At 38.1% G+C, this 14,714-nt stretch overlaps 1 protein-coding gene across 28 annotated transcripts in view; it reads left to right on the top strand.

Annotated features, from left to right (window-relative positions):
- DST (dystonin) overlaps nt 1-14,714 on the top strand; it is a 488,658-nt gene that overhangs the window by 204,110 nt on the left and 269,834 nt on the right. For all 28 annotated transcript variants that reach the window (XM_021936750.2, XM_021936748.2, XM_021936745.2 and 25 more), the window contains one exon: nt 6,924-6,985. In XM_021936750.2, the coding sequence (XP_021792442.2) occupies nt 6,924-6,985 (62 nt within the window). The remainder of the gene's footprint in view (nt 1-6,923; nt 6,986-14,714) is intronic.

Below are 14,714 nucleotides of genomic sequence, written 5' to 3'. Positions count from 1 at the left end.
GTTGCACTACCTGCTTTGGTTTGCATGGCGATAGTTTAGCTGATTGTCCGGCATCTTTCGAAAAACTGTACCAAAATCAGGACAACTTCTGAGGCTCCTTGGAGAGATCTCCCCCCGCCTATTGTCCACAAAATATGTGTATTTATATAATGTCAATACTTACTGTGTGTGTGGTACTGAGTGAGTTTAGCTTTGTTTGGATTTCACTGAAAACCGGTCAATATAGATTGTGATAATCAGTGCTCTTTTTGCATTTATTTGTTTCCCTGCAATTCTGTTATTCTTTGTCTTCAGTGTCGTTACATATTTTCAGCTGTTGCATGTTATAAGGGGAATGTAAATATATATTTTTATTGAAAACTTAATCTATAAATGAAATAATTTTCAAATAGAGGAATGTTATAAAAGCTCAATTGTTTAAAATCACAGGAATGATTTTTCCTTTTTGTTCCCGTAGCAACATTGCCCTAAATATAAATCTCAGTGTTAGACATCTCTAACTGAAATGAAATAAAGAACCATTATGAGACTTGTAATTGGAAAATTAGATGGTGTAATCTGGAATACTCCCTTCTGAAATAACTCCCTTTTGAAATAATGTGTATGGAAAGTGGTGTGATTTACAAAGTCTTCCCAGACTTAAATTATTCTCTGACTCTAGGTTGCTCTCTTGAAGAAAGTTGAAGCCTTTAAAATTCACATTAACTCTTTTCTCATTACTGTAGCATTGTGGGAACCTTCTCATGTTAAAGAGCATACTTTGGTATTTGAATGGGACTCATTTAAGTTGATTGTGGTTTTAAAGAAAAGGTTTAGGTTGTTCCTGTTAGAAAACAGTATCATAATTTATGATTTATGTGTGTTATTTAGTTAACTTTAGTCTTTGTATCTTATGTACGTTAGTTATGGATCATAATTTCTAGATATTACCTCAGTAGTACCTACCAAATATCATGTTATTAGCAGTGCTTTTGAGCCTCTAGCACAACAACAACAACAACAAAACTTCATTGATCGAAAGAACCTTTGTATAGTTATATTATTTAAGTGAACCTATCCTCTATGCTTGGAGGTAAATTATTTGATTATCTCAGCTTTCTTAATATACCACTTGGGTAAGAAATTAGCCAATTTATCTATAGAATTTGTTTTACCTCATATTCCTTGAACTATAGGACCAGTTTTTATTCACTTAGAAAAGAAGAAATCTATTTTGTTAACCCTTTTGCACCCAAGAGGAAAGTAGTTTATATAATACACATAATACATTAAATTTATTTTGTGACTTGATATAGAAACTCTCTATTCTTGAATTATAAAGATTTTTAATGTATCATTGATTTTTTTTTCTTTAGGATTTAGCATCAGGGGCCTTGGCTGTTATTTAATGGGAATAATATGGATATTACCTAGGAATTAATTTTTTCATTTACTCTGTTTTCTTTTTGCTGGATGCTTAGAAAAGCACTGCTGAAAATGTGATATGAGTGCTAGACTTTGGCACAGAACTTCCATTGTTTGCAGTCACTTGTCCAAAGTTCACATCACATCACAGAGCCAGATTCCCCAGCTCCCTGTCTGTGACTGAGATGTGGTCAGCACTTCCATTTGAAAAATGACAGTATCTTGGGGATAGTGGAAGCAACTCTGTAGGGAAGCATAATAGTTGGGTCCTAACCACAGCTCTTTCAGTGTTAAATGATTAAGTCAGAGTTTCTTTTTGGTGGAGAAATTGACACATGGCTGGCTTCTCTCTTGCTACCCTACTTTCTCTCCTTTATGCCCCATGTGACAGTCCTGGATGAGGCTGGTCCTTCTCTTTTTGGTGCTTGTATACATGGTGAGTGCCATGTACTTCTCTCAGTTGGTATGCTTACCACACTGCCTTTCTGTCATGTGTCCTCTCCAGGTGATGAGCTTCAGAAACCAAGACCAGTGCTTTCTCTGCAGCCTGGTGGTCCCAGTGTTACAGGGAAGGGGTCCAGATCCAGACCCCAAGAGAGAGTTCTTGGATCTCTTGCCAGAGAGAATTCAGGGCGAGTCCATAGAGTAGAGTGAAAGCAAGTTTATTAAGAAAGTAGGCTGGGCGCCGTGGCTCATGGCTGTAATCCCAACACTTTGGAAGGCCGAGGCGGGAGAATCACCTGAGGTCAGGAGTTCGAAACCAACCTGGCTAACATGGCGAAACCTTGTCTTTACTAAAAATATAAAAATTAGCCAGGTGTGGTGGTGCATGCCTGTGATCCCAGCTACTCAGGAGGCTGAGACAAGAGAACCTGGGAGGCAGAGGTTGCAGCGAGCTGAGAATAAAGAATGGGTACTCTGTAGACAGCAGCCCTGAGGGCTGCTGGTTGCTCATTTTTGTGGTTATTTCTTGATGATATGCTAAACAAGGGGTGACTTATTCATGTCTCCTCCTTGTAGACCATACAGGGTAACTTCCTGACATTGCCATGGCGTTTGTAAACTGTCATGGTGCTGGTGGAGTGTCACAGTGAGGACGACCAGAGGTCACTCTCGTCACCATCTTGGTTTTGGTGGATTTTAGCATCTTTACTGCAATCTGTTTTATTAGCAAGGTCTTTATGACCTGTATCTTGTGCTGACCTCCTCTCTCAACCTGTGACTTAGAATGCATTAACCATCTGGGAATGCAGCGCAGTAGGTCTCAGCTTCCTTTTACCTAGCTCCTATTCAAGATGGAGTTGCTCTGGTTCATACCCCTCTGACACCAGCACTACTATAGCACTGGACTCATAAAATGACCAGATAGCTGCTAGGATGAAGAGTGAGTAAATGAGGGAAGTACAGAATCTGCATGTAATCAGTGAAGAGAACTAGTCAATTGTTTCTGTTTCCTTGTTCCTGCTTTACATACAAATTGGTAATTTCAGTTTGTTTTGAACTGTTTAGGAATAGCAAGGCCGAAAGACATTTAAGACACCATTATTGCTTTAAGAGATATAGTTGTATATACTACTGTATATATACAAGTAATTCTATATTGTTTTCCTGAGTTGGATTGTCCTTCCTGAAATAAACTTATTTCACACTATCTGTCCAGTGCATAGAGGCATTGCGGCATAGAGGCTTTGTGGCATCTAGTATGTGGTAGACAAAGATGAATGAGGTATAGATGATGCCCCTAAAGGGCCAACAGAGGAATTAAAAAACATTTTGTGGATAATATTATTGGTTCACAAATATTAATATCATTGCTTTTGATAGCGTTTTAAGCAAAGTGCCTGGGGGTTTTACATTTGGAATCAGGCAAATAAAACAATTTTAGGGTCAGGTGCAGTGGTTCATGCCTATAATCCCAACACTCTGGGAGGCTGAGGCAGGTGGATGGCGTGAGCTTAGGTGTTTGAGACCAGCCTGGGCAACATGGCAAAACCCCATCTCTGCAAAAAGTACAGAAATTCACCAGGCGTGGTGACCTGCACCTGTAGTCCTAGCTCCTTGAGAGGCTGAGGTGAGAGGATCACTCGAGCCTGGGGAGGTGGAGGTTGCAGTGAGCCAAGATTGTGCCACTGTAGTCCAGCCTGAGCAACAGAGCAAGACTCTGTTGTCTCAAACAAAACAAAAGAAAGAAAGAAAACCAGGCCTGGCGCGTTGGCTCACGCCTGTAATCCCAGCACTTTGGGAGGCCGAGGCGGGCAGATCATGAGGTCAGGAGATCAAGACCATCCTGGCCAACATGGTGAAACCCTGTCTCTACTAAAAATACAATTAGCCAGGTGTGGTAGCACATGCCAGTAATCCCAGCTACTCAGGAGGCTGAGGCAGGAGAATCGCTTGAACCTGGGAGGCGGAGGTTGTAGTGAGCTGAGATCATGCCACTGCACTCTAGCCTAGGCGACAGAGCAAGACTTCATCTCCAGAAAACAAAAAAAAGAAAAAAAAATTTAGTATGAATTCCGAGCATTTATATTCAGAATTTGCAAACTTCTACTGTCTGGGAATACTTTCTGCACCCGTTTCTCTAATTTTTAAGTACTCAGTGTTAAGTCAAGAAGTATATTAGAAGTTTGGGGCACTGAAAAGGTGTTATAGGCAGAATCTAAAGATAGGCTGTATATAAGCACATTTTGTTTCTCCCTGACAGTGATAGGAAATGGAAGGTGTTTCAATGAGGTACTTTGGAGAAGAAATGCTTATGAAATAAAAACTACTTTATTGTCCTGCCTCCCGTTCTTATTAGAATAGGAGACCTCTAAATGATAATACTGTCACTGAGTAGTTTTACAAGTTGAATCTGAACAAACCATTGTATCACTTTACTAAAATTTCTTTATTTCCTTTTCTTGAACATTTGTGTTTTTTCAGAATTTTTATTTTCCTGTTGTAAACACTCTGATTTATATTCTCATAGTTACATTTTTTACATTCTATGATTATAACTTTGGAATAGATTTTAGAAGTAGATTTGCTGGGAAAGGTCGTAGATATTTTTAGGGCTTTTTATGTATATCGACACATGGTTGTAGGGCAGTGTCGTCCAATAGAGCTTTGTTTTAGAGCAGTTCTGTCTGACAGAAACTTCTGTGGTGATGGGACTAGTCTATATCAAATTATTCTAAAGCAGTGCTGTCCAGTAGAGCTTTGTTCTAGAGCAGTGCTGATAGAAATTTCTGTGATGATTAGAATATTCTGTTTCTGTGCTTTTCAATATGTTAGCCATTAGCTACATGTGACTGTGGAGCACTTGAATTGTGACTAGGGGCAACAAAGAAACTGAATTGTTAATTTTATTTTGCTTTAATTAACTTTGTCACCTTAAATAGGTGTATGTGACTGGTGGCTACAGTATTGAACAATGCAGGTGTAGAAAGTTTAAATTAAATGACATTTTCATTAGCAATATGTGTGTCTGCTTCCTATGTCCTTTACAACATGAAATTTTTAAAAAAATAAAATCTTGGCAATTTGATAAGTTAGAAAGCCTTATCTGTGTTATTTTATATTATTATTATTTGTTAGTGAGGTTGAGTACCTGTGTGCATTACATTTTTATTGTTATTCTATTATTTTTCTGGGACAAGGTCTTGCTGTGTCACCTAGGCTGGAGTACAGTGGCGCCATCATGGCTCACTGCAGCCTTGACCTCCTGGGCTCTAATGACCCACCCATCTTAGCCTCCCAAGTAGCTGGGACTACAGGTGCATGCCACCATATCTGGCTAAGTTTTGTATTTTTTTGTAAATATGGATTTCCTCATGTTGCCCAGGCTAGTCTCCAACTCCTGGGCTCAAACAATCTGCCCTCATTGGCCTCCTGAAGTGCTGGGATTATAGGCATAAGCCACCACACTCAACCCTTGGGCATTACCTTTTTAAAAATTAATTAACTGTCTGCTTTTGCCCACTTATGCTTTATGGTGTTAATCTTTTTCTTATTGCTGGTTTTTTGTAGTAATATTAGTAACATTTGTCTCATATTGTGTATATTTTCCCCAGTTGATATATTTTTGTTTACATTCAAATTATTCTAGAGAACATAAATATTTTTAATAAATAGGACAAACATTTTCAAAGAAACTCTAGTTATATTACAATAGAGGAGGTATTGAGGAGAAAAAGAGATTGAAGAATGAGGAGAAAAAGAGATGAAGAAAGAGACTGAGACATATCTTACCCCCAGGGAAAGGATGGAGAACATCTGAATTGTGGTAGAAGAGGAAAGAAGACCACCAGGGAAGGAGAAAAGAGGTAGCACTGGAGGCAGAAAGGACAGAAGAAGGAAATAAGAAAGTAAGGAATTGCTGTCTAGAGGTAGGGAGGAGGAAGATAGTATAATATGGTTTTGAATGCTAGCTGTAGGTGTTGGATGATTCTCATTCTCCTTTGAAATAATAGCTTGAGGGACCACAGCATTCCAATTGCTCTTTTTCCTTAAATCAGAAGAAAACTTTTGTCACTCTTCTTTGCACTGTCTGTAGGAACCAGGGCAGGATCACTGTCCACAGTGAAGATCTAGTTGGGGCATTTCTTTGTTATACAGTTCAACACAGAACTCTAGGAAAGAAATAGCATAGGCCGGGTGCGGTTGCTCACGTCTGTAATCCCAGCACTTTGGAAGGCCAAGGTGGGCGGATCACCTGAGGTCAGGAGTTCGAGACCAGCCTGGCCAACATGGTGAAACCCTGTCTCTACTAAAAATACAAAAAAAAGAAAAAAAAGAAAAAAGTTAGTTGGGCATGGTGGTGCATAACTGTAGTCCCAGCTACTGGGGGGACTGATCCCGGAAGGCAGAGGTGGAGGTTGCGGTGAGCTGAGATCATACCACTGTACTCTAGCCTGGCTGACAGAGTGAGATTCTGTATCAAAAAAAAAAAAAAAAAAGTATAGTGATTCCACTGAATAATTAAGCATAATAATTAATATTCAGCCAGAGTCTACGTCAAGCCAAAAAGTCTCAATTTAGGCCTTGCCTTTTGTCAAGACTTTAAACTATTTGCTGGGTAATCATGAACAAGTCTTTTATCCTTGTTAAGTCTTGGTTTCTTATTCTACAAAATGGGAGTAACACTACCTACCCTCCCTCTTATGGCTGTGAAGAGCAAATGGGACATACATATGGTAAAGTGCTTTGGGAAATTCAGTGCAAGGACAAGGCTGAGGTTAGACAACTTTGTGGTGGTGGTGGTGGTGGTGATGAAGGGTTATGGGACAGAGGGGCAGAGGGCATTTGTTTAATGGAGCAATATTGGTAAATGCAGTATTGGGAAGAGACCAACCTGACAAGCAGATCTTTAAACACTTTCTTACAGAGAGCCTGAAGTTTCCAAAATTTAACAAGAAACTTTGAATACACTGAACCATATCTTTTAAATATCTCATTTTTGTTTATATCCATGACCACAAGGTCATCTATTCATAGATTTTACCAACCTTATCTTTATATATATTTTTTTCTTCCAGATGAACGGGACAAAGTTCAGAAGAAAACGTTTACAAAATGGATAAATCAGCATCTCATGAAGGTCAGTTTTTATTTCATTCACTTCCTGGAATTGTTTTGAATATTTCAGTTTATTTTTCAGCAATTGATTATATAGTTCTGAAGCACAGCTTTTGAAAATCATCTTGAAAGTTTAAATTCTAGAGAATTTTGCATGCATTTTAGGCATCTATAATTATTTGGTGTGTGAACGGTGGGTAATGATGGAAGTGGAAAGATAAGTACCCAGTGATTGCAGTGCATTCTGTGACATTAGTAAAACCTGTTATTGGAATCTATAAAATCTCAACAGTTTCAGAAGTCTGTACATATTTATATGTTAGTGCATGGAAAACCTACATTTCTTAGTAAGATTTTTTCTCTCTCTCCAGATTCAAACCAAGTTCTGGCATCAGATTTATGTGGATGGCAGAAGGTTAGATGGGAATAAAGATATTGTAGAGACAGAAGTCTAGACTAATTTTATTCTTATACTTAATTTAATCCAGTAATTGGTGCTTATGTTTAACTTTCTCTATGAAGCAGTTAATGGTTGTGGTTCTTAAATTAATATTTACTTGTGTACCATGGGTAATTTTGAGAATATAAACTATCCAGAAAATAGATAGACACAAAATTTGCATATAATTTCATGGAGTTACTGGACCCCATTGAAGCCCTTCTGTAAATCTTGTGTAAGGAACCCTTAGGATTTCACAATAAACTATTGGTCACTTTCCCCTTTCTCCCACCTTTTATGGAGAGCCCTAAAGTTGAAATAGGTCATGTTTCTATTTGGAGTTTTCTCGCATAGAAACATTATTTTAAATATTTAAGCTAGCCAACAAATCTTATTTAAACTATCATGTAGCTTAAGAGTGGTACCAGTAATGTAAATAACATCTAATCATCTTCTGTAAAAGAGATTTTTATTTCAGGGGCATGTCAGAATTACCTTAGAGATGTGTCAGTCCTGTCTCTCTCACCACTTGACAGAACCTTTTTCTCAAATTCTGATAATATCCCTCAGGGAGGGCACATCACCCACTCTCTGGCTGAGAATCACAAGCGATAAAAGGTTGAGACCCTCTGCTTTGTGAGGAAATATATTGTGAATTCTGATGTTGCATGTGGCAGTTCATCTGTCCTCTCCCAAGCTTTTCTTTCATTCTGCACATACTGTATGGGAGAGGGTCTCTTCCTTACAGGCTAGGACACCTCTGTAAAGTTTGGGGTGTGGACCTTTGGAGCTGAAGACTCCATTGGGATTTTCCTATCCCTGAGGTGGCTTTAAGGGAAGCAAGCTCTTTGAAGAGGCACCCCTGTGGCTGCTGCTGGCCTAAGCAGTCTTTGTAGCTATGGAGATCTAGGGGTGGGCATATGTAGGGAAGCAAAGAGGGTTGCTTCATATCTTCTGTAGCTACTGCGGTTCCAGATTGGTAATCAAGTCACAGATGCTGGCAGTGGACACCAGAGAAAAGTAGAAGCACAAATGAAATGGCTTATGGGAACCATATCTCTGGCACTAGACATATTTATTGGGGACCTACTGTGTGCCAAGCATGTTGGACTTGGCCTTTCATTTTATGAATGGTTCTTAAATTAGATGATTTAGTATAAAGAGACTGCTTTTGCTAAAAGCGTCAAAATACTAGTTGAGCTGTTTGAGGACAGAGGCTGTACTACTTATTCCGAGGGCCCATCATAGTGCCTGGCAAGAATATTCTCACCATGTTTAATACACGTTGCATACATTAAATTGTTGAGTCCTTCCAGCAGCCCTTCGAGGTGGCTTAATGTAGTGATTACACATACATAGTCTTTAAAGTCAGACAGCAAGTGATCAAATCTTGATTTTCCTGGAATATGTACCTTTTTTGTTTTGGCAAAATGACCTCCTAGATAGATCTCCAAGATAATAAGACTTAATTCTGCTGTAACATACGAAGAATTGGGAAAATAAGTATTTTAGTCACAGTAGCCAATAGATAGATATATGCCAGTCTAACTGCTTAGGGTTGTAATCAAGTTAGTTTGTTTCCTGAAGTCTATTATGGGTCAGAATTTAAAATTAGCCCTTATTAGATGGGTCAGAATTTAAAATTAGCTCTTATTAGATAAGGAGCCACTTTAGGGAGGGGGAAAGCTGGACAATATGGTCTTGGCTAACTCACGCTGCCAGTTAGGTGCTTAAGTTCTTGTTCTGTTTTATTTTAGTGTCAGCTCAGTGTGGGCTTTTAATCCTGAGTTGTGCACTAAAATTTCTAATAGAGAACGCAAGTGTGTCAGAACATAGCTTCTTATCTTGCTTTTTTTTTTTTTTTTTTTTATGTCTAGAAGTTATAGCATTAACCTCAAGTGAAGAAAAATGACTAAATATCCCAAAACATTTTGGGGTACCAGGCTGCTAAGGTTCGTGTTATTATTCGTTAATCAGAAAAAATTCAGTCTTCATGGGATTTTTTCTATGCTGGACCTAAAATTGGTGAAAGAAACGTTGCACTAGGCAATCAGCCTCATTTTGTCTGACTTAGAGGATTGTTGAACACTTTTGTTTGGGTGGCCATTTGGTCATAATGCAGTTAGTGGGACATATAAAGTAAATATATAAATGTTGGATAAAACATCTTAATATTAGGAAAATATTTTTTCTGTATTGGTTTTCTTATATTCTTTACTTGGAATGATGAATATATTCAGGGTGAAACAGGGAAAGGTGAGCAGTAGGTCCTATATCTTTCTTGGGGCCTACCATATTCCTTTCCAATTAATGACAAATGTGTTGTTTGAAGAGCTTTTAATAAAATGGGATCATGTTATATGCATGTTAAGGGAAAGGATGATCATGAAAAAATGAGTTGATAAAATAAAAGACGAGGAGTAAGGAGAGAAGAAATGGGAGTAGGATCATTCAGATAAAAATATTTCTATGTGTATTTTTTTGTTTTGCCTTTTTTAACTGTAGGCATAAGTAGTCTTTAAATCTTGGGGCAGAGAAGGGAGAGAAAGGGAGAATTGGAGATGCACATTGGATGGCCCTCAAGGAGCCCTGTACCTGGGTCTGGAGACCCTTCGTTCTTGTCCTTGGCTTTGTGTTCTGTAATAAGTTGCCTGGAGTGCTGACTCAGGCTAGGGATGTGTTCCCTATTTTTTAAATAATTCTTAAAAGTTTTGTCTTTTCTGAATTTTTATCTTGTTAATTTAAATTTAATATTATTCACTTATTTCCCCCTGCCTTTTTCACCCTTGTCATGACTCCAAGAACTATTCTTGTTTGTTCTGTTCCTTTGGACAGTGAGGTGCTTGAGGGGTTAGTCTCCAGACAGGCCTTTCTTTACTGGATTTTTGTTTTTTTCATTTTTGTAAAAGGTATATTGTGTTAACTTTGAACAAATTATCTTTGAAAGGAAAACGTCTTTTGCAAGGTTATCAGTCTGTGACATGTACACCAAACAGAGGTGCAGAAAAAGCCTCACCTTTGAGGTCAGGTAAACGGGGATGTGTCCAGGCTTTGCAATTCATTATTTGTGTGAACTTAATCTCTTTATGCCCTCATCTGTAAAATGGTGGTAATGCCAGCTTGGTGTGAGGATTTAAATGAGATAATCTAACTAAGCATACAGCATAGCGCTTGGCATATTGTTAGGCACTCTATTAATGGGAGCTTATGGTGTAGAAGGGTGGGTTGACTTGGATGGTGTCAAAATTGTGGAGTTAAGTGTAAGTTGCTTTTGGTGCCTATCTACTTCCCTTATCTGTGTCTCTTTTTATTACCTTGAGTACTTTTCCTTTTAGTTTATTCATTTTAGAAAAAGCTACAGTTTGGGGTTCAGAATCTTTTTGAGAAGATTAATAGGTGTGTTGCCTTTTTACTTTAGAGTCCTGCTGGGACACTGAATGGCTTACCTATGGTAATCCTGTTAGCTGCGCTCTCTTTGCCCCTGCCTACCCCTCCACAGATTTTTAAAGGTTTATTTGGGGGCCTGGAGTCCTTTTTTAAATCTCCTTTTCTTCTTCTCCCGCACATTCTTCTCACAGAAAGGAAGTCAATGAACACTCATCATACTTCTGAAAGGTTGGCAGCTTTTGGACCTCAAAGTTAATTTTACTTAGAGTCACACTTGGATGGCATCTTCCAAATCTTCTGGTTCAGTTCCCTCATTTAAAAATAGGTTAAACTTGCCACACAGCTACTACTGGTAGAGCTGCACTAGAAGTCGTGAAATGAGAATATGAATTCGAATGAGATGCTGTGTCCAGTGTTTGACTTCTTTGAGCACTGCAATAGGTCGCAGATCCCAGCAGGTCCCCCTTGGATGTGGAGTTGCGTTTACTTTTCTTACCTTCTAGTTTCAACTATTTGCTAATTTTTGTGACTTGGGTAGTTGTGATTTATGTAGCTATAAAAAAGCATATATACAGTGCTCAGGGTTGATAGTGGCATGGTCAATTTTTAAAACTTTATATAACTGGCAAAAGTAAACATTGTGGAACTTTTAAATGATTGCGTAAGTTACTGTTACATTTATATGCATAAATATTTTCTTCTTAAAATATTTGGTGAGGATTTTTTTGCTCTTTGATATAGCTTCTTTTACTGTTTTTTTTTTTTTTTTTTTTTTTTTTTGCTTATTTCAAAAGCATGCTTATTAAAAGGAAAAAAGTCAAAATTATAAATGTTTTTGGAAAATCAGTTAGAAACACAAAAGCATTTATTAGAAAAAGTTTTCCTGAAAACTCTGGTACAAAAGCTTGAAAAACAACCTATGATGTACCAAAATTACGAATACTTGAAAAAAAGCCATAACTGGGGGATATTCCTTTTCAACCAAATGGCTGTTTAGCCCAAATGGTCGTGATGATCAAATTGCTTTTAACCGAGTGTATGCCACTCTATAGTTTCAAACCATGGTCTCATTTATGTTTAAGCTTTGCATGTGTTGCTTCCATGGCCGGGCGCGGTGGCTCAAGCCTGTAATCCCAGCACTTTGGGAGGCCGAGGCGGGTGGATCACGAGGTCAGGAGATCGAGACCATCCTGGCTAACATGGTGAAACCCCGTCTCTACTAAAAATACAAAAAACTAGCCGGGCGTGGTGGCGGGCGCCTGTAGTCCCAGCTACTCGGAGGCTGAGGCGGGAGAATGGCGTGAACCCGGGAGGTGGAGCTTGCAGTGAGCCGAGATCGCGCCACTGCACTCCAGCCTGGGTGAAAGAGCGAGACTCCGTCTCAAAAAAAAAAAAAAAAAAGAAGAGGGTCCCTTTGGATCTCCACTTTCATCTGGCTGATTAGTGAAGAATTAACTAGCACTTGTGAACTAGCACCCATTAAAATTAGGAATGTGGAACCTTATTAAAAATTTCAAGATTTTTAGTTCCTTGATTTAAAAGTCCTTGTTTATCCAGAAAAAAGCAATCTCTAAAAATATTGTTGTTTAAAAATTTAAGTATTTTATTTGTGACATCATTTGTTTTATTATATCATTTAAAATATCTAGATAGGGTAACAATTAATATCAAATATTAAAGCAACTTTATAAGAAAACAAAATTTTCGTGATTGTTAAATTCTTTCTAAGCCCAAACTATTTATTACAGCACTGTTATAACTGCAAGAGGTTGGAAGTGACCTACATGTTCATCAATAAGAGATTGGTAAAAATAATTATGATACATCCAAACAGCGAAATACAACATTAGAAAGAATCAGGAACATTAGGCCAGAAAATGAAATGAAACACTTCAATCTCTTATTAATGGTTTTGCTGAGTCGGAAGAGGTAAAACCATCTCTATTTGCAGATGATAGCATCTTGTTTAAAGAAAATCCCAAGGAAACCACCATGATAACGACCAGAATGAATAAATGAGTTCAGTAAGGTTGAAGCATACAATATCAATATTTAACAAACTATTGTGTTTCTATACACTTGCAAAGAACAATCCAAAAATGAAATTAAGAAAACAGTTCTGGGCCAGGCACAGTGGTGCACACCTGTAGTCCCAGTTACTTGGAAGACTGAAGTGGGAGAGTCTCTTGAGTCCAGTCTGGGTAACCTGGTGTGACCCTGCTTCTTAATCTTTTGATTATCAAGGAAAATTCAGGATCAGGTCAGAGAACATTTTTCACTCAACAGTCCAGCAGATGACAGTAAACTCTGTATAGTCTCAGCGGATGACGCCAAGCCCTCAGCCTGGCCTTCAACCACTGCTGCTCCATCTGGCTTTCCCACTCACATCCTGGTGCCCTGCACACCCCAGCCCTGGGCCAAGGCTGCTTGGGGGTGGGCCCTGAGAACTTTTGAAATGTAACCTTTTCTCCAGAAAAAAATTAATATGGCCTTATTTTGTATTTTTCAGAGCTAAAATTACATTTGTTTAAAGCAAATCAGCGAATTAATTAAAACTTGTATTTGTTGGTGAGCAGACATCTGTGGCTTTTTTCCAGATGTATTTAAATTTTAGTGTTCCAGTGGTTCAGTTGTGTGACTAAGCCTGCCCTTGAAACTGACTGTTCTGCTAAGAATGTTTTCTTTTTGATTCATAATTCTTCAGAATACTTTTAAGAATAAAGTGCGGTTAACACACAGATCATTTACCTTGCAAATCATGGTTTCTAGATAAATTACTGGTGTCAGGAACATTTATGTATTATTCTTTAGCATAATTTAAACTGCAGAACTAGAGTAAGAGCTGGTTGTTATTGGAAATACCTGTGTCTTCAGTTCGCTAAATTTTACCTGGAGAATTGTTCCAAAATATAAAATTGATGACATTCTTTTGTCATTTACAGCATTTATTTCTGCCTGTTCTACCTATGAAACTAGGTACTCCCTCTTTATATTAGAGAGTTTTGTATAACTACTTGTTGTTACTCATCTCGTGCACTTTGCTGTCTAGAAATTCATAGGACAACAATATGAGAAATGACACCTACGAGTTAAGTACTGATTTAGCTTTTGCTTTTCTCAGGGAATGGGGTGGGGGACAGATAAAGAAGGAAGGACTTTATTTTCTGAAGCACGTTAACAGCTATCATTGGAAGATTCCCTTTAATCACTTACTTGGACCTGGAATTAGAACTTGAGCCATGAGAGACTATGTTTAGGAGGAGTAATTTAAGGGGGTGAATGATTTTTTAGGGGAAGGTTGGAGTCCAGAGAAGTCTATATAATGTGGTTTCCTTGCATAGGATCCATCTAATTGGCAATTTATGGTAGAAATATATTCTTCAATCCTGATCAGCTATATTGTAAATTTATTCCTTCACATTTGTAAGAGGCTCTTTGGTCTAAATATTGTTTCTTTTTGTAAACTTTAATTTATTGACACATAAATGCATTTGGAGAGGAAGAGGCCCTGGATGCCATTGTTGGACACACCCTGTTTGTGAGTCATCTACTTGGTTACTACATGGGAGACACCCAACTATCACAGATTTTATCACTCTTCCATCATGACTTTGGAAAGCTTAATTTACTCATGGCACAGATATTCTTTGCCCACATAGTGAAGTCAGTGACTTCATGACTCCACCAAATCAATCACACTATTCTTTATTGTCTGATTTGGTGGCGGGAAGAAAATATAAATCCTCAAGCTGAGAACACAGTGGTATCATTTAGAGAATAGAAAAAAAACCTCTGTTTCCTCTGTGATTTTGACCATTGCAAAGTTATCGAATTTAACATAACGAGAAAATTTTACATCTGTGGACTCAGATGAAATAGGAGAATTTTTTTTTTTTTTTTTTTTTTTGAGACAGAGTTTTGCTCT

This window comes from Papio anubis, chromosome 6 (assembly GCF_008728515.1).
Source record: "Papio anubis isolate 15944 chromosome 6, Panubis1.0, whole genome shotgun sequence".
In the NCBI taxonomy this organism is placed as follows: domain Eukaryota; kingdom Metazoa; phylum Chordata; class Mammalia; order Primates; family Cercopithecidae; genus Papio; species Papio anubis.
This window is presented reverse-complemented; position numbering and strand designations above follow the sequence as displayed.